This window comes from Scyliorhinus canicula, chromosome 27 (assembly GCF_902713615.1).
Source record: "Scyliorhinus canicula chromosome 27, sScyCan1.1, whole genome shotgun sequence".
Classification (NCBI taxonomy): domain Eukaryota; kingdom Metazoa; phylum Chordata; class Chondrichthyes; order Carcharhiniformes; family Scyliorhinidae; genus Scyliorhinus; species Scyliorhinus canicula.
The window spans coordinates 1,739,475-1,759,799 of NC_052172.1; the positions used below are offsets into that span (position 1 = coordinate 1,739,475).

At 56.3% G+C, this 20,325-nt stretch overlaps 1 protein-coding gene across 1 annotated transcript in view; it reads left to right on the forward strand.

The window, feature by feature from the left end:
- The first annotated feature begins 7,451 nt into the window (after nt 1-7,451).
- Nucleotides 7,452-20,325, forward strand: part of LOC119957679 (integrin alpha-D-like) — a 61,184-nt gene continuing 48,310 nt past the window's right edge. The window contains exons 1-2 of the mRNA XM_038785754.1: nt 7,452-7,600; nt 14,227-14,303. Coding sequence (XP_038641682.1) covers nt 7,513-7,600; nt 14,227-14,303 — 165 coding nt within the window. The 5' untranslated portion in view covers nt 7,452-7,512. The remainder of the gene's footprint in view (nt 7,601-14,226; nt 14,304-20,325) is intronic.

The following is a 20,325-nucleotide window of genomic DNA, read 5'->3' on the forward strand; positions in this document are numbered from 1 at the left end:
TGTGTGTGTCGATGTATGTGTGTGTGTGTGTCGATGTATGCGTGTCGACGTGTGTGTCGGCGCGTGTGTGTGTGTGTGTCGATGTGTGTGTCCATGTGTGTGTGTGTGTGTCCATGTGTGTGTGTGTGTGTGTCGATGTGTGTATGTGTATGTGTGTGTCGATGTGTGTGTGTGTGTCGATGTGTGTGCGCGCGTGTGTCGATGTGTGTGTGTCGATGTGTGTGTGTCGATGTGTGTGTGTGTCGATGTGTGTGTGTGTCGATGTGTGTGTGTGTGTCGATGTGTGTGTGTGTGTCGATGTGTGTGTGTCGATGTGTGTGTGTGTCGATGTGTGTGTGTGTGCCGGTGTGTGTGTGTCGGTGTGTGTGTGTCGAAGTGTATGTCTCGGATGGTGATGACCAATACGAGGTGACATAGCTTTAAATTGAGGGGTGATAGACATAGGACAGATGTCAGAGGCAGTTTCTTTACTCAGAGAGTAGTAGGGGTGTGGAACGCCCTGCCTGCAACAGTAGTAGACACACCAACTTTAAGGGCATTTAAGTGGTCACTGGATAGACATATGGATGAAAATGGAATAGTGTAAGTCAGATAGGCTTCAGATGGTTTCACAGGTCGGCGAAACATCGAGGGCCGAAGGGCCCGTACTGCGCTGTAGTGTTCTATGTTCTATGTTATATGTGTGTGTGTGTCGATGTATGTGTGTGTGTGTGTCGATGTATGCGTGTCGACGTGTGTGTCGGCGCGTGTGTGTGTGTGTGTCGATGTGTGTGTCCATGTGTGTGTGTGTGTGTCCATGTGTGTGTGTGTGTGTGTCCATGTGTGTGTGTGTGTGTGTGTGTGTGTGTCTATATGTGTGTGCGTGCGTGTGTCGATGTGTGTGTGTGTATGTGTGTGTCGATGTGTGTGTGTGTGTATGTGTGTGTCGATGTGTGTGTGTGTCGATGTGTGTGTCGATGTGTGTGTATGTCTGTCGATGTGTGTGTGTCGATGTGTGTGTGTGTGTGTGTGTGTCGATGTGTGTGTGTGTGTCGATGTATGTGTCTGTCAATGTATGTGTGTGTGTCGATGTATGTGTCTGTCAATGTATGTGTGTGTGTGTGTGTGTGTGTGTGTGTCGATCTGTGTGTGTGTGTGTGTCGATGTATGTGCGTGTCGATGTATACGTGTGTCGATGTATGTGTGTGTCGATGTATACGTGTGTCGATGTATGTGTGTGTGTGTCAATGTGTGTGTGTGTGTCAATGTGTGTGTGTGTGTGTGTGTGTGTGTGTCGATGTATGTGTGTGTGTCATAGACATAGAATTTACAGTGCAGGAGGCCATTCAGCCCATCGAGCCTGCACCTGCTCTTGGAAAGAGCACCCTCCCCAAGGTCAACACCTCCACCCTATCCCCATAACTCAGTAACCCCACCCAACACTAAGGCCAATTTTGTGCACTAAGGGCAATTTAGCCTGGCCAATCCACCTAACCATCTTTAGACTGTGGGAGGAAACCGGAGCACCCGGAGGAAACCCACGCACACACGGGGAGGATGTGCAGACTCCGCACAGACAGTGACCAAAGTTGGGAATCGAACCTGGGACCTTGGAGCTGTGAAGCGATTGTGCTATCCACAATGCTACCGTGCTGCATGTCGATGCATGTGTGTGTGTGTGTGTGTGTGTGTGTGTGTGTGTGTGTCGATGTATGTGTGTGTGTGTGTCGATGTATGTGTGTGTGTGTGTGTCGATGTATGTGTGTGTGTGTGTGTCGATGTATGTGTGTGTGTGTGTGTCGATGTATGTGTGTGTGTGTGTGTCGATGTATGTGTGTGTGTGTGTGTGTCGATGTATGTGTGTGTATGTGTGTGTGTGTGTGTCGATGTATGTGTGTGTGTGTGTCGATCTGTGTGTGTGTGTGTCGATCTGTGTGTGTGTGTGTCGATGTGTGTGTGTGTGTCGATGTGTGTGTGTTTGTCGATGTGTGTGTATGTGTGTGTGCGTGTGTGTGTGTGTGTGTCGATGTGTATGTCTCGGATGGTGATCTCAACCAACACGAGGTGACATAGCTTTAAATTGAGGGGTGATAGATATAGGACAGATGTCAGAGGCAGTTTCTTTACTCAGAGAGTAGTAGGGGTGTGGAACGCCCTGCCTGCAACAGTAGTAGACACACCAACTTTAAGGGCATTTAAGTGGTCACTGGATAGACATATGGATGAAAATGGAATAGTGTAAGTCAGATAGACTTCAGATGGTTTCACAGGTCGGCGAAACATCGAGGGCCGAAGGGCCCGTACTGCGCTGTAGTGTTCTATGTTCTATGTGTGTGTGTGTCGATGTGTGTGTGTGTGTGTGTGTGTGTGTGGCGATGTGCGTGTGTCGATGTGTCTGTGTGTGTGTCGATGTGCGTGTGTGTGTCGATGTATGTGTGTGTGTGTGTCGATGTTTGTGTGTCGACGTGTGTGTCGGTGTGTGTGTGTGTGTGTCGATGTGTGTGTGTGTCCATGCGTGTGTGTGTGTCGATGTATGTGTGTGTGTGTGTGTGTCTATGTGTGTGTGTGTGTGTGTGTGTGTGTCTGTCGATGTATGTGTGTGTCGATGTGTGTGTGTGTGTGTGTGTGTGTGTCTCGATGTGTGTGTGTTTGCCGATGTGTGTGTGCGTGCCGATGTGTCGATGTATGTGTGTGAGTGTGGGAGTGTGTTTCGATGTGTGTGTGTGTCTGTGTGTGTGTCTGTCGATGTATCTGTATGTGTGTGTGTGTCTGTGTGTGTCGATGTGTGTGTGTGTCTGTGGATGTGTGTGTCGATGTATGTGTGTGTGTGTTGATGTATGTGTGTGTGTTGATGTGTGTGTGTTGATGTATGTGTGTGTGTGTCGATGTGTGTGTGGATGTATGTGTGTGTGTATCGATGTAGTTGTATGTGTGTGTGTGTGTCGATGTGTGCGTGTTGATGTATGTGTGAGTGTGTTGATGTATGTGTGTGTGTGTGTGTCAATGTATGTGTGTGTCGATATATGTTTGTGTGTCGATGTGCGTGTGTGTGTCGATGTATGTGTATGTGTTGATGTATGTGTATGTGTGTGTCGATTTGTGTGTGTGTGTGTCGATGTGTGTGTGTGTGTGTGTGTGTGTCGATGTGTGTGTGTGTGTGTCGATGTGTGTGTGTGTGTGTGTGTCGATGTGTGTGTGTGTGTCGATGTGTGTGTGTGTGTGTGTCGATGTGTGTGGTGTGTGTGTGTCGATGTGTGTATGTGTATGTGGGTGTCGATGTGTGTGTGTGTGTGTGTGTGTGTCGATGTGTGTGTGTGTGTGTGTGTCGATGTGTGTATGTGTATGTGTGTGTCGATGTGTGTGTGTGTGTGTGTGTCGATGTGTGTGTGTGTGTGTGTCGATGTGTGTATGTGTATGTGTGTGTCGATGTGTGTGTGTGTGTCGATGTGTGTGCGCGCGTGTGTCGATGTGTGTTTGTCGATGTGTGTGTGTCGATGTGTGTGTGTGTCGATGTGTGTGTGTGTGTCGATGTGTGTGTGTGTGTCGATGTGTGTGTGTGTCGATGTGTGTGTGTGTGTCGGTGTGTGTGTGTCGGTGTGTGTGTGTCGATGTGTATGTCTCGGATGGTGATGACCAACACGAGGTGACATAGCTTTAAATTGAGGGGTGATAGACATAGGACAGATGTCAGAGGCAGTTTCTTTACTCAGAGAGTAGTAGGGGTGTGGAACGCCCTGCCTGCAACAGTAGTAGACACACCAACTTTAAGGGCATTTAAGTGGTCACTGGATAGACATATGGATGAAAATGGAATAGTGTAAGTCAGATAGGCTTCAGATGGTTTCACAGGTCGGCGAAACATCGAGGGCCGAAGGGCCCGTACTGCGCTGTAGTGTTCTATGTTCTATGTTATATGTGTGTGTGTGTCGATGTGCGTGTGTGTGTGCGTGTGTCGATGTGTCTGTGTGTGTGTCGATGTGTGTGTGTGTCGATGTATGTGTGTGTGTGTGTCGATGTGTGTGTCGATGTGTGTGTGTCGATATGTGTGTGTCGATGTGTGTGTGTGTGTGTGTCTATGTGTGTCGATGTGTGTGTGTGTGTGTGTCGATGTGTGTGTGTGTGTGTGTCGATGTGTGTGTGTGTGTGTTGTGTGTGTGTGTGTCCATGTGTGTGTGTGTGTGTCCATGTGTGTGTGTGTGTGTGTCCATGTGTGTGTGTGTGTGTCCATGTGTGTGTGTGTGTGTGTCCATGTGTGTGTGTGTGTCCATGTGTGTGTCCATGTGTGTGTCCATGTGTGTGTGTGTGTGTGTGTGTGTGTGTGTCCATGTGTGTGTGTGTGTCCATGTGTGTGTGTGTGTGTGTGTGTCCATGTGTGTGTGTGTGTGTGTGTGTCCATGTGTGTGTGTGTGTGTCCATGTGTGTGTGTGTGTGTGTCCATGTGTGTGTGTGTGTGTCCATGTGTGTGTGTGTGTGTGTCCATGTGTGTGTGTGTGTCCATGTGTGTGTCCATGTGTGTGTGTGTGTGTGTGTGTGTGTGTGTGTCCATGTGTGTGTGTCCATGTGTGTGTCCATGTGTGTGTCCATGTGTGTGTGTGTGTGTATGTGTGTGTCCATGTGTGTGTGTGTGTCCATGTGTGTGTGTGTGTGTGTCCATGTGTGTGTGTGTGTGTGTGTGTCCATGTATGTGTGTGTGTGTCCATGTGTGTGTCGATGTGTGTGTGTGTATGTCCATGTGTGTGTCGATGTGTATGTGTGTGTGTCGATGTGTATGTGTGTGTCGATGTGTGTGTCCATGTGTGTGTGTGTGTGTGCCATGTGTGTGTGTGTGTGTGTGTGTCCATGTGTGTGTCCATGTGTATGTGTGTATGTCGATGTGTGTGTCTATGTGTGTGTGTGCCGGGTGCTGTGTCCATGTGTGTGTGTGTGTGTGTGTGTGTCTATGTGTGTGTGTGTGTGTGTGCCGATGTGTGTGTGCCGATGTGTCGATGTATGTGTGTGTGCGTGGGAGTGTTTGTCGATGTATCTGTATGTGTGTGTGTGTGTCGATGTATGTGTGTGTGTGTGCGTGTCGATGTATGTGTGTGTGTGTGCGTGTCGATGTAAGTGTGTGTCGATGCGTGTGTGTGTTTGTCGATGCATGTTGGTGTGTGTGTGTGTCATAGACATAGAATTTGCAGTGCAGAAGGAGGCCATTCAGCCCATCGAGCCTGCACCGGCTCTTGGAAAGAGCACCCTCCCCAAGGTCAACACCTCCACCCTATCCCCATAACTCAGTAACCCCACCCAACACTAAGGCCAATTTTGTGCACCAAGGGCAATTTAGCATGGCCAATCCACCTAACCTGCACATCTTTAGACTGTGGGAGGAAACCGGAACACACGGAGGAAACCCACGCACACACGGGGAGGATGTGCAGACTCCGCACAGACAGTGACCCAAGCCGGGAATCGAACCTGGGACCTTGGAGCTGTGAAACGATTGTGCTATCCACAATGCTACCGTGCTGCATGATAATGCATGTGTGGATGTATGTGTGTGTGTGTGTGGATGTATGTGTGTGTGTGAGTGGATGTATGTGTGTGTGTGTCGATGTGTGTGTGTGTCGATATGTGTGTGTGGGTGTGTGTGTGTGTGTGTGGATGTGTGTGTGTGTGTGTGGATGTGTGTGTGTGTGTGTGTGTCGATGTGTGTGTGTGTCGATGTGTGTTTGTGTCAATGTATGTGTGTGTGTGTCGATGTGTGTGTGTGTGTGTGTGTGTATGTGTCTGTGTGTGTGTATGTGTCTGTGTGTGTGGATGTATGTGTGTGTGTGTCGATGTTTGTGTGTCGATGTCTGTGTGTGTGTGTGTCGATGTCTGTGTGCGTGTGTCGATGTTTGTGTGTCGATGTCTGTGTGTGTGTGTGTCGATGTCTGTGTGTGTGTGTGTCGATGGATGTGTGTGTGTCGATACATGTGTGTGTCGATGTATGTGTGTGTGTGTGTGTCGATGTATCTGTGTGTGTGTGCCGGTGTGTGTGTCTGTCGATGTATGTGTGTGTGTCGATGTATGTGTGTGTGTGTGCCAATGTGTGTGTGTGTTGATGTATGCGTATGTGTGTAGAAGTATATGTGTGTCGATGTCCGTGTGTGTGTGTCGATGTGTGTGTGTGTCGATGCATGTGTGTGTGTGTGTCGTATGTGTGTATGATCGATGTGTGTGTGTGTGTCGATGTATGTGTGTCGATGTATGTATGTGTGTGTGTGTCGATGTGTGTGTCGATGTGTGTGTGTGTGTGTGTCGATGTATGTGTGTGTGTGTCATGTGTGTGTGTGTGTGTGTCGATGTGTGTGTGTGTGTGTGTGTCTGTGTGTGTGTGTGTGTGTCGATGTGTGTGTGTGTGTGGGGGCGTGGTGTGTGTTCGTGTGTGTGGTGTGTGGTGTGTTGTGTGTGTGTCTGTGTGTGTGTTGTGTGTGTGTGTGTGTGTTGTGTTGTGTTGTGTGTGTGTGATGTCGTGTAGGTGTGTGTGTGTGATGTTGCATGTATGTGTGTGTGTGTGTGTATGTATCTGGTGTGTGTCGTGTTTCGATGTGTGGTGTGTGTGATGTGTGTGTGTGTGTGTCGATGTATGTGTGTGTGTGTGTGTCGATGTTGTGTGTGTGTGTGTCGATGTGGTGTGTGTGTCGATGGTGTGTCTGTGTTTGTGTGTCGTGATGTGTGTGTGTGTGTGTGTGTGTGTGTGTGTCGATGTATGTGTGTGTGTGGATGTATGTGTGTGTGTATGTGTGTGTGTGGGATGTATGTGTGTGTGTCGATGTATGTGTGTGTGTGTCGATGTATGTATGTGTGTGTCGATGTATGTGTGTGTGTGTCGATGTATGTGTGTGTGTGTCGGTGTGTGTGTGTGTCGGCGTGTGTGTGTATGTGTGTGTGTGTCGATGTATGTATGTGTGTGTGTCGATGTATGTGTGTGTGTCGATGTATGTATGTGTGTGTGGCGATGTATGTATGTGTGTGTGTGTGTCGATGTATGTGTGTGTGTGTCGATGTATGTGTGTGTGTGTCGATGTGTGTGTGTGTGTCTGTGTGTGTGTGTCTGTGTGCGTGTCGGTGTGTGTGTCGATGTGTGTGTGTCGATGTGTGTGTGTATGTGTGTGTGTCTGTGGATGTATGTGTGTGTGTGTCGATGTATGTGTGTGTGTCGATGTGTGTGTGTGTGTGTGGAGTGTCTGTGGATGTATGTGTGTGTGTGTCGATGTATGTGTGTGTGTGTCGATGTGTGTGTGTGTGTGTGGATGTATGTGTGTGTGTGGGTCGGTGTGTGTGTCGATGTCTGTGTGTGCGTGTGTGTGTGTGTGTGTGGATGTATGTGTGTGTGCGTGTGTGTGTGTGAGTGGGCCGAAGGGCCTGAATTGTGCTGGACAGTGCTATGCTCTATGTTCATCCTCTTTCCTTCTCCCCCCCCACCGCCCCCATGTGCTCTGCCAGGTGGGACCTGATTTTCAGACACACGATGGACAGCGAGAGTTACAGATTATTGCCTCAACTCCACCAATGACACCGTTTTCCTCCTCCATTGAAAACTTCGACGCCCTCAAAACCATCCAGGAGAGGCTGCAGGCAAAGATCTTCACTATTGAAGGTGCTACTGAGCGCGTGTGAAAGAAAGAGAATGTTGACTGAATGAGTATGGAAAGGAGAGTGTGGGAGAGGGAGGCGGTCTGGGAGAGGGAGGCGGTGTGGGAGAGGGAGGCGGTGTGGGAGAGGGAGGCGGTGTGGGGAGGGAGGCGGCCTGGGAGAGGGAGGCGGCGTGGGAGAGGGAGGCGGTGTGGGAGAGGGAGGCGGTGTGGGAGAGGGAGGCGGCGTGGGAGAGGGAGGCGGCCTGGGAGAGGGAGGCGTGTGGGAGGGGAGGCGGTGTGGGAGAGGGAGGCGGTCTGGGAGAGCGAGGCGGCGTGGAGAGGGAGGCGGCGTGGGAGAGGGAGGCGTGTGGGAGAGGGAGGCGGTGTGGGAGAGGGAGGCGGCGTGGGAGAGGGAGGCGGCGTGGAGAGGGAGGCGGTGTGGGAAGGGAGGCGGTCTGGGAGAGGGAGGCGGCGTGGGAGAGGGAGGCGGCGTGGGAGAGGGAGGCGGCGTGGGAGAGGGAGGCGGTGGGAGAGGGAGGCGGCCTGGGAGAGGCGGCGTGGGAGAGGAGGCGGTGTGGGAGAGGGAGGCGGTCTGGGAGAGCGAGGCGACGTGGGAGAGGGAGGCGGTGTGCGAGAGGGAGGTGGTGTGGGAGAGGGAGCGGTGGCGAGAGGGAGGCGGTGTGGGAGAGGGGGCGGCGTGGGAGAGGGAGGCGGCTGGGAGAGGGAGGCGGCGTGGGAGAGGGAGGGGGCGGCGTGGGAGAGGGAGTGGTGTGGGAGAGGGAGGCGGCGTGGAGAGGGAGGCGGTGTGGGAGAGGGAGGCGGCGTGGGAAGCGAGGTGGTGTGGGAGAGAGGGAGGCGGCCTGGGAGGAGAGGAGGCGGCTGGGAGAGGGAGGCGGCGTGGGAGAGGGAGGCGGTGTGGAGAGGGAGGCGACGTGGGAGAGGGAGGCGGCGTGGGAGAGGGAGGCGGTGTGGGAGAGGGAGGCGGCGTGGGAGAGCGAGGTGGTGTGGGAGAGCGAGGTGGTGTGGGAGAGGGAGGCGGCCTGGGAGAGGGAGGCGGCCTGGGAGAGGGAGGCGGCCTGGGAGAGGGAGGTGGTGTGGGAGAGGGAGGCGGTGTGGGAGAGGGAGGCGGTTGGGGAGAGGGAGGCGCGTGGGAGAGGGAGCGGCCTGGAGAGGGAGGCGACGGGGGAGAGGGAGGGGGGTGGGAGAGGGAGGCGGTGTGGAGAGGGAGGCGGTCTGGGAGAGCGAGGGCGACGTGGGAGAGGGAGGCGACGTGGGGAGGGAGGCGGTGTGGGAGAGGGAGGCGGTGTGGGAGAGGGAGGCGGCCTGGGAGAGGGAGGCGGCCTGGGAGAGGGGGCGACGTGGGAGAGGGAGGCGGGGTGGGAGAGGGAGGCGGTGGTGGGAGAGGGAGGCGGTCTGGGAGAGCGAGGCGACGTGGGAGAGGGAGGCGACGTGGGAGAGGGAGGCGGTGTGGGAGAGGGAGGCGGTGTGGGAGAGGGAGGCGGTGTGGGAGAGGGAGGCGGCCTGGGAGCGAGGCGACGTGGGAGAGGGAGGCGACGTGGGAGAGGGAGGCGGCGTGGGAGAGGGAGGCGGCGTGGAGAGGGGAGGCGGCCTGGGAGAGGGAGGCGGCGTGGGAGAGGGAGGCGGTGTGGGAGAGGGAGGCGGCCTGGGAGAGCGAGGCGACGTGGGAGAGCGAGGCGACGTGGGAGAGGGAGGCGACGTGGAGAGGGAGGCGGCGTGGGAGAGGGAGGGGCGGGGTGCGGGGGGGAGAGGGAGGCGGGGGGAGGGGAGGCGGCGTGGGAGAGGGAGGCGGTGTGGGAGAGGGAGGCGGTCTGGGAGAGGGAGGCGGCGTGGGAGAGGGAGGCGGCGTGGGAGAGGGAGGCGGCGTGCGGGAGGAGGCGGCTGGGAGAGGGAGGCGGCCTGGGAGAGGGAGGCGACGGGGGGAGGGGAGGCGGCCTGGGAGAGGGAGGCGGCGTGGGAGAGGGAGGCGGCCTGGGAGAGGGAGGCGGCCTGGGAGAGGGAGGCGGCCTGGGAGAGGGAGGCGGCCTGGGAGAGGGAGGCGGCCTGGGAGAGGGAGGCGGCCTGGGAGAGGGAGGCGGCGTGGGAGAGGGAGGCGGTGTGCGGGAGGGGAGGCGGGGTGCGGGAGGGAGAGGCGGGTGCGGGAGGGAGAGGCGGGGTGCGGAGGGAGAGCGGGTGCGGGAGGGAGAGGCGGTGTGCGGGAGGGAGAGGCGGGGCGGGAGGGAGAGGCGGGGTGCGGGAGGGAGAGGCGGGTGCGGGAGGGAGAGGCGTGCGGAGGGAGAGGCGGCGTGCGGGAGGGAGAGGCGGGGGGGGGGGGAGGGGGGTGCGGGAGGGAGAGGCGGGGTGCGGGAGGGAGAGGCGGGTGTGGAGGGAGAGGCGGGGTGCGGGAGGGAGAGGCGGGGTGCGGGAGGGAGAGGCGGGGTGCGGGAGGGGAGGCGGGGTGCGGGAGGGGGAGGCGGGTGGGAGAGGAGGCGGTGTGGAGAGGAGACGTGGGAGAGGGAGGCGGCGTGCGGAGGGGGAGGCGGCGTGCGGGAGGGAGGCGGTGTGCGGGAGGGAGAGGCGGGGGGCAGCGAGTGGGAGGCGGGGGGCAGCGAGGGGGGCGGGGGCAGCGAGGGGGGGGCGGGGGCAGCGAGTGGGAGGCGGGGCGCAGCGAGTGGGAGGCGGGGGCAGCGAGTGGGAGGCGGGGCGCAGCGAGTGGGAGGCGGGGGGCAGCGAGTGGGAGGCGGGCGCAGCGAGTGGGAGGGGGGGCAGCGAGTGGGAGGGCGGGGGCAGCGAGTGGAGTCGGGGGGCAGCGAGTGGGAGTCGGGGGGCAGCGAGTGGGAGCGGGCGCAGCGAGTGGGAGGGGGGGGGGGGGCAGCGAGTGGGAGTCGCGGGGGCAGCGAGTGGGAGGCGGGGGGCAGCGAGTGGGAGGCGGGGCAGCGAGTGGGAGGCGGGGGGCAGCGAGTGGGAGGCGGGGGGCAGCGAGTGGGGGCGGGGGCAGCGGGTGGGAGGCGGGGGCAGCGAGTGGGAGGCGGGGGGGCAGCGAGTGGGAGGCGGGGGGCAGCGAGTGGGAGGCGGGGCGCGCGAGTGGGAGGCGGGGCCAGCGAGTGGGAGGCGGGCGCAGCGAGTGGGAGGCGGGGGCAGCGAGTGGGAGGCGGGCGCAGCGAGTGGGAGGCGGGGCGCAGCGAGTGGGAGGCAGGGGGCAGCGAGTGGGAGGCGGGGGGCAGCGAGTGGGAGGCGGGGGGGCAGCGATGGGCGGGCGCAGCGAGTGGGAGGCGGGGCGCAGCGAGTGGGAGTCGGGGCGCAGCGAGTGGGAGTCGGGGGCAGCGAGTGGGAGGCGGGGCGCAGCGAGTGGGAGGCGGGGCAGCGAGTGGGAGGCGGGGGGCAGCGAGTGGGAGTCGGGGCAGCGAGTGGGAGGCGGGCGCAGCGAGTGGGAGGCGGGGGCAGCGAGTGGGAGGCGGGGGGCAGCGAGTGGGAGGCGGGGGGCAGCGAGTGGGAGGCGGGGGGCAGCGAGTGGGAGGCGGGGGGGCAGCGGGGGGGGGGGGGGCGGGCGAGTGGGAGGCGGGGGGCAGCGAGTGGGAGGAGGGCAGGGAGTGGGAGGCGGGGGGCAGCGAGTGGGAGGCGGGGGGCAGCGAGTGGGAGCGTGGGGGCAGCGAGTGGGAGGCGGTGGGGTAAGCCCTTGCGTCGTTCCCTCGCTGCCCTAAGAGAAGCGACGATCCTCAATTCTGTCGACGGGACCTGTCTCCAGGTCCTCGACGTTCTCCAGCAGCCCTCTCTGCTGATCCCTCCTCAGTCCCACTGGAACTCCAGCTCAGTTAGGTGTGTTCGACCATCTTCTCTCGACCTTCTGGATCGCCCAACCCTTGGGCTTCCAGTCCTTCCACTCGGTCGATCGATGCCTTGATTGGGTCTAGATCTTCCTCTTTTGCTTGGCGAAACCCTCCTGAATAAATTTGACCAGCTGCTCCATTGAACCACTGGGCCGGTGAGCCAATACCCTGCTCCTCCGCCATGTTTTTCTGTGCTGTGGGTTTTTACACGTGCCTTCTCTGCTCAATTTTACCTTCTTACACGACCACTTCTGGTCCACGTCTCTCTATTCTGGTGTGGGATCCTCCTCACTTTCCCATCCACTCCCGATTTATCAAATAATATTTGAGAAAAATCGGGGAAAAAGGTCCAAAAGATCCGTCACGAACTGGAGCTCCCAAATGTGAGACCTCCTGCTCCATGGCCGCCAGCAGAATCCTCTTCTTGAATAGGCCTGAGATCACCTTACACACTTGGTAACTTTCCGAACAAAACAACAGCAACCAGAACCTTTTGCCTCCGGATTAAGCTTTAGGTGATTGACAGTTAACTGCCAGTCAGTGCATGGGGCAGTCCCTTATTAATCCTCGCTGCACAACCTTATAGATGAAACCAGATTACTGAAATGTAAAAAGGAGCAGTCTGACCAATTCAATTCACGCATGGATTTCAGTGATGCCTTTCGCTAGGTTTCACATGGGAGACTTATAAAGAAAGGAAATGCACTTGGGATAGAGGGGAACAGGGGCTGGTTTAGCACACTGGGCTAAATCGCTGGCTTTGAAAGCAGACCAAGCAGGCCAGTAGCACAGTTCAATTCCCGTACCAGCCTCCCCGAACAGGCGCCGGAATGTGGCGACTAGGGGCTTTTCACAGTAACTTCATTTGAAGCCTACTCGTGACAATAAGCGAGTCAGTGACTGGAAGGCAGTGTCCAGTGGGGGATCTGTGCTGGGCCCCTTATGTTTGTTAGTTATATAAATGACATAGATGACTATGTGGAGGGTTAGGATCAGTAAGTTTGTGGATGACACAGAGATTGGCCGGGTGGTTAACAGCGAGGTGAGAGTCTCGAGTTACAGAAAGATATAGACGGGGTGGTCAAATGGGCAGAAACGTGTCTGATGGAATTTAACCCTGACAAGTTTGAGGTGCTCCACTTTGGAAGGAGTATTGTGACAGGGAAGGATTCAATGAATGGCCGGATACTGGGAAGTTTTGAGGAACAAAGAGACCTTGGCATGTTTGTTCATAGATCTCTGAAGGCAGAGGGGCAGGTTAATAGGGTGGGGAAAAAGGGCATATGGGACACTCGCTTTATCAATCGAGGCCTAGATTACAAAAGCGGGGGCAGGGGTCACGTTGGATGCCCAGGGTTGAGGTGTTAGATCTGTTGAAGTCTGTTCCATTTGGCACAGTGACAGTGTCACACAACACGATGGAGGGTATCCTCAATGTGAAGATGGGACTGGTCTCCACAAGGACTGTGCAGTGGCCACGCACTCTCCCGTGCGCTCTGACTCACTGGTCCCACTCCCCCCTCCCTCCCTTTCTCCCCCCTCCCTCCCTTTCTCCCCCCTCCCTCCCTCTCTCCCCTTCCCTCCCTCCTTCTTTCAAAGAACAAAGAAAAGTACAGCGCAGGAACAGGCCCTTCGGCCCTCCAAGCCTGCGCTGACCATGCTGCCCGTCTAAACAAAAATCTTCGACACTTCCTGGGTCCGTACCCCTCTATTCCCATCCTATTCATGTATTTGTAAACATGCCCCTTAAACGTCACTATCGTCCCTGCTTCCACCACCTCCTCGGCAGCGAGTTCCAGGCATCCACTACCCTCTGTGTAAAAAACTTGCCGTACATCTCCTGTAAACCTTGCCCCTCGCACCTTAACCTATGCCCCCTAGTAATTGACCCCTTACCCTGGGAGTTGGAAAGAACTTGGTGAGGCCACAGCTGGAGTACTGGGTGCAGTTATGATCGCCACATTATAGGAAGGATGTGATTGCACTGGAGGGGGTGCAGAGGAGATTCACCAGGATGGTGACTGCGATGGAACATTTCAGTTATGAAGAGAGGTTGTATAGGCTTGGGTTTTTTTTCTCTGGAGCAGAGAAGGCTGAGGGGTGACCTGATGGAGGTGGACAAGATTATGAGGGGGAAGGACAGGGTGGATAGGGAACAGCTGTTCCCCTTAGCTGAAGGGTCAGTTATGAGTGGACACAAGGCCATAGAATCATGGAATCCCTCTAGTGGAGGAAAGAGGCCATTCGGCCCATCAAGTTTGCACAAACACTTTTAAAGACAACCCTACCTCGGCCCAATCGTCGTTCTGTAACTCACCCTGAGGAAGAATTGATCATGGCCAATCCACCCAACCTGCACATCTTTGGGCTGTGGGGAGGAAACCGGAGGACCCGGAGGAACCCACGCACACACGGGGAAATGCACAGACAGTGAGCCAAGGTCGGAATTGAACCAGGCCCTTGGTGCTGTGAGGCAGCAGAGCTAGCCACGTGTCAGCCCCCGAGTTCAAGGTGAAGGGAAGGAAGTTCGGGAGAATTAAGGAAAACCTTTTTCCCTAGAGGGTGGTGACGGTCTGGAACGCTCTGCCTGGGAGGATGGTGGGGGGGAGTTGCTTCACATTCTGTGAAGTACCTGGATGAATACTTGGCCCATCACAACATTGAAGGCTATGCACCAGGTGCTGGCAAAGTAGGATTAGGTGGGCAGGTCAGGTGTTTTTCATGTGTTGGTGCAGACTCGATGGGACGAAAGGCCTCTTCTGCACTCTGTAATTCTGTGATTCTGAAAATAAACTCTGATTCCTCCATTGTTCTGAATCCCACAGGAACTCAGGGAATGTTCAATATGACTTCATTCCAGCACGAAATGAGCCAAGAAGGATTCAGCTCCATCCTAACCTCAGTGAGTACATCCAGCTGATGCCATGAGGGGTCCGTTCAGTGTAGTAACTCCCACCCAGCTGATGCCATGGAGGGGTCCGTTCAGTGTAGTAACTCCCACCCAGCCCACGGACAAACTGTGATTGATCTCCCCATGGGGTTTGTGGAATAGCAACATTGCCGCGAGTGGCTGGAGGCCCAACGAGCTGAGCTGCTGAGATTGGGCATAAAAGCCGGCCCGAAAGGGACCTTCATGTTGGCTGTCCCAACGTGATTGTGTTGTGTAAATAATTCACTGTTGTGGGCAGACTTTATGTGACGTTAATTTAAATCAATGTTCTTCTTAACACTGGCATCCTGCTGTTAAACAGGCGATGAGGAAAAAGGAAAATCTGAACTGTACTCTGGACAATCCAGCTTTTCCGGAAGATTGCCACTCGGCACCGCGTGGAACTATATTACATACAGAATGTACAGAAGGAGGCCATTTGGCCCATCGAGTCTGCACCGACCCACTTAAGCCCTCACTTCCACCCTATCCCCGTAACCCCTCCTAACATTTTCAGCAAACTGCAGGCCTTTGACACAGGCCTGGCCGATTGGGCTCAGTACGCAGAGCGCATGAGGTATTTGTTCCAGGCCCAATGGTATCTTGGGAGAGATAGGCTAACATGTGGAATTAACAACATCCCTATCCGAGTATTGCTGTGGGATAGGCTAACATGTGGAATTAACAACATCCCTATCCGAGATGCTGCGGGATAGGCTAACATGTGGAATTAACAACATCCCTATCCGAGATGCTGTGGGATCGGCTAGCATGTGGACATTAACAACATCCCTATCCGAGATGCTGCGGGATAGGTAACATGTCCAAAGATGTGCGGGTTAGGTGGATTGGCCATGCTAAATTGCCCGGTGTCCTAAAAAGTAAGGTTAAGGGGGGGGGGGGGGGTTGTTGGGTTACGGGTATAGGGTGGATACGTGGGTTTGAGTAGGGTGATCATTGCTTGGCACAACATCGAGGGCCGAAGGGCCTGTTCTGTGCTGTAATGTTCTATGTTCTATGTGGAATTAACAACATTCCTATCCGAGATGCTGCGGGATCGGCTAGCATGTGGAATTAACAACATGGCCACACCCAGGAACCTGATTTGAAACGTGCCATTTCAGCTCGTGCTGTCCTGCCAAAACCTGGAAAAAGAGGTTCTTGAACTCCGAGGTTTCATGGACTCTAGTGTTGCTGGATCTCTATACCAGACTCCAGCGACATTCCAGGGCAGTGCCCGAATGGTCAGGGCACCTCCAAAGTGACAGCCAAGGATAGATGCGGGCAGGTTGTTTCCACTGGCGTGTAAAGCAGAACTAGGGGCATAGCCTCAAAATAAGGGGAAGTAGATTTAGGACTGAGTTTAGGAGGAACTTCTTCACCCAAAGGGTTGTGAATCTATGGAATTCCTTGCCCAGTGAAGCAGTTAAGGCTCCTTCATTAAATGTTTTTAAGGTAAAGATAGATAGTTTTTTGAAGAATAAGGGATTAAGGGTTCGGGCCGGAAAGTGGAGCTGAGTCCACAAAAGATCAGCCATGATCTCATTGAATGGCGGAGCAGGCTTGAGGGGCCAGATAGCCTACTCCTGCTCCTAGTTCTTATGTTCTTCTAGATCCCTGCATCCAGACTCAACATTCCGGAGCTGCCACAGAGCAGGCCAGAGGATGATATGGAATTCCGACAGCTTTGTCAGGATAGGGGTGTAGATGGTAATCAGGATTGCCAGAATTGGCAGAGAGAGCGGTGCCCAGGACAGGTGATGAGGTTGCTCCAAGCCAGGGCTTTGCATGTGGTCCCACCTGGGGAGGACATCATGATGTAATTAAACTGTATCACGGCCCCAAGGAAGGCACCGATTCGGGTCAATCTGCAGGTGAATGGACACCCCTGGGGATGGAGGAGGGCCAGGGTCCGGAATATCCACCATTAGTCAGCAGACTCTTCGCCGGGAATTCTGTCACCCACCCTGCCCAACACCAAGGCCAGATTGGTGACAAACACAGGTGAACCACTCAGCATTGTATGAACCACCGTGACCCCGGTAACCCACGACAACAGATTGTCCATGGTGCACGGGCCTGGTCATAACCTGCTGGGGTGTGACTGGCTACAAGTTGTCCTCTTAGATTGGCAACAGACTTCCGAATGAGCACTGGAAACCTCGGTGAGGACCTTGGACAATATCCAGGTGTATTCCAGGGTCAGTGCGAACGAGCCAAAGCGCATGTCCACATGGACACAGAGACAGCCCGATACCTCAGGGCACAGAGACTCAGCCCAGATACCTCAGGGCACAGACACAGCCCAGATACCTCAGGGCACGGAGACAGCCCAGATACCTCAGGGCACGGAGACTCAGCCCAGATACCTCAGGGCACAGAGACTCTGCCCAGATACCTCAGGGCACAGACACAGCCCAGATACCTCAGGGCACAGAGACTCAGCCCAGATACCTCAGGGCACAGACACAGCCCAGATACCTCAGGGCACAGAGACACAGCCCAGATACCTCAGCCCAGATACCTCAGGGCACAGAGACTCAGCCCAGATACCTCAGGGCACAGAGACACAGCCCAGATACCTCAGGGCACAGAGACTCTGCCCAGATACCTCAGGGCACAGAGACACAGCCCAGATACCTCAGGGCACAGAGACTCTGCCCAGATACCTCAGGGCACGGAGACAGCCCAGATACCTCAGGGCACGGAGACAGCCCAGATACCTCAGGGCACGGAGACACAGCCCAGATACCTCAGGGCACGGAGACACAGCCCAGATACCTCAGGGCACGGAGACACAGCCCAGATACCTCAGGGCACGGAGACACAGCCCAGATACCTCAGGGCACGGAGACACAGCCCAGATACCTCAGGGCACGGAGACACAGCCCAGATACCTCAGGGCACGGAGACAGCCCAGATACCTCAGGGCACAGAGACAGCCCAGATACCTCAGGGCACAGACACAGCCCAGATACCTCAGGGCACAGAGACACAGCCCAGATACCTCAGGGCACAGACACTCAGCCCAGATACCTCAGGGCACAGAGACTCAGCCCAGATACCTCAGGGCACAGACACTCAGCCCAGATACCTCAGGGCACAGACACAGCCCAGATACCTCAGGGCACAGACACAGCCCAGATACCTCAGGGCACAGAGACTCTGCCTAGATACCTCAGGGCACAGAGACACAGCCCAGATACCTCAGGGCACAGAGACTCAGCCCAGATACCTCAGGGCACAGAGACTGAGCCCAGATACCTCAGGGCACAGAGACACAGCCCAGATACCTCAGGGCACAGAGACACAGCCCAGATACCTCAGGGCACAGAGACACAGCCCAGATACCTCAGGGCACAGAGACTGAGCCCAGATACCTCAGGGCACAGACACTCAGCCCAGATACCTCAGGGCACAGACACAGCCCAGATACCTCAGGGCACAGAGACAGCCTCAGCCCAGATACCTCAGGGCGCAGAGACTGAGCCCAGATACCTCAGGGCACAGAGACTCAGCCCAGATACCTCAGGGCACAGAGACACAGCCTCAGCCCAGATACCTCAGGGCACGGAGACAGCCCAGATACCTCAGGGCACAGAGACACAGCCCAGATACCTCAGGGCACAGAGACTCAGCCCAGATACCTCAGGGCACAGAGACTCAGCCTCAGCCCAGATACCTCAGGGCACAGAGACTCAGCCTCAGCCCAGATACCTCAGGGCACAGAGACTCAGCCCAGATACCTCAGGGCACAGAGACACAGCCCAGATACCTCAGGGGACAGAGACACAGCCCAGATACCTCAGGGCACGGAGACACAGCCCAGATACCTCAGGGCACAGAGACTCAGCCTCAGCCCAGATACCTCAGGGCACAGAGACACAGCCCAGATACCTCAGGGCACAGAGACTCAGCCCAGATACCTCAGGGCACGGAGACAGCCCAGATACCTCAGGGCACAGAGACTGAGCCCAGATACCTCAGGGCACAGAGACACAGCCCAGATACCTCAGGGCACGGAGACTGAGCCCAGATACCTCAGGGCACAGAGACTCAGCCCAGATACCTCAGGGCACAGAGACTGAGCCCAGATACCTCAGGGCACAGAGACACAGCCCAGATACCTCAGGGCACAGAGACTGAGCCCAGATACCTCAGGGCACAGAGACTCAGCCCAGATACCTCAGGGCACGGAGACAGCCCAGATACCTCAGGGCACGGAGACACTGCCCAGATACCTCAGGGCACAGACACTCAGCCCAGATACCTCAGGGCACAGAGACTCTGCCCAGATACCTCAGCCCAGATACCTCAGGGCACAGAGACACAGCCCAGATACCTCAGGGCACAGAGACACAGCCCAGATACCTCAGGGCACGGAGACAGCCCAGAATCCTCAGGGCACAGAGACACAGCCCAGATACCTCAGGGCACGGAGACAGCCCAGATACCTCAGGGCACAGAGACACAGCCCAGATACCTCAGGGCACAGAGACACAGCCCAGATACCTCAGGGCACAGAGACTCAGCCCAGATAACTCAGGGCACAGAGACACAGCCCAGATACCTCAGGGCACAGAGACACAGCCCAGATACCTCAGGGCACAGAGACTCAGCCCAGATACCTCAGGGCACAGAGACTCAGCCCAGATACCTCAGGGCACAGAGACTCAGCCCAGATACCTCAGGGCACAGAGACTGAGCCCAGATACCTCAGGGCACGGAGACAACCCAGATACCTCAGGGCACGGAGACTCAGCCCAGATACCTCAGGGCACAGTGACTCAGCCCAGATACCACAGGGCACAGAGACTCAGCCCAGATACCTCAGGGCACAGAGACACAGCCCAGATACCTCAGGGCACAGAGACACAGCCCAGATACCTCAGGGCACAGAGACACAGCCCAGATACCTCAGGGCACAGAGACAGCCCAGATACCTCAGGGCACAGAGACACAGCCCAGATACCTCAGGGCACAGACTCAGCCCAGATACCTCAGGGAACGGAGACACAGCCCAGATACCTCAGGGCACAGACTCAGCCCAGATACCTCAGGGCACAGAGACACAGCCCAGATACCTCAGGGCACGGAGACTGAGCCCAGATACCTCAGGGCACGGAGACAGCCCAGATACCTCAGGGCACGGAGACTGAGCCCAGATACCTCAGGGCACAGACACTCAGCCCAGATACCTCAGGGCACAGAGACACAGCCCAGATACCTCAGGGCACAGACTCAGCCCAGATACCTCAGCCCAGATACCTCAGGGCACAGAGACACAACCCAGATACCTCAGGGCACGGAGACTGAGCCCAGATACCTCAGGGCACAGACACTCAGCCCAGATACCTCAGGGCACAGAGACACAGCCCAGATACTTCAGGGCACGGAGACTCAGCCTAGATACCTCAGGGCACGGAGACTGAGCCCAGATACGTCAGGGCACGGAGACACAGCCCAGATACCTCAGGGCACAGAGACTCAGCCCAGATACCTTAGGGCACGGAGACAGCCCAGATACCTCAGGGCACAGAGACTCAGCCCAGATACCTCAGGGCACAGAGACACAGCCCAGATACCTCAGGGCACAGACACAGCCCAGATACCTCAGGGCACGGAGACACAGCCCAGATACCTCAGGGCACAGAGACACAGCCCAGATACCTCAGGGCACGGAGACACAGCCCAGATACCTCAGGGCACGGAGACACAGCCCAGATACCTCAGGGCACAGAGACTCAGCCCAGATACCTCAGGGCACGGAGACACAGCCCAGATACCTCAGGGCACAGAGACACAGCCCAGATACCTCAGGGCACGGAGACATAGCCCAGATACCTCAGGGCACAGAGACACAGCCCAGATACCTCAGGGCACGGAGACACAGCCCAGATACCTCAGGGCACAGAGACACAGCCCAGATACCTCAGGGCACGGAGACAGCCCAGATACCTCAGGGCACAGAGACACAGCCCAGATACCTCAGGGC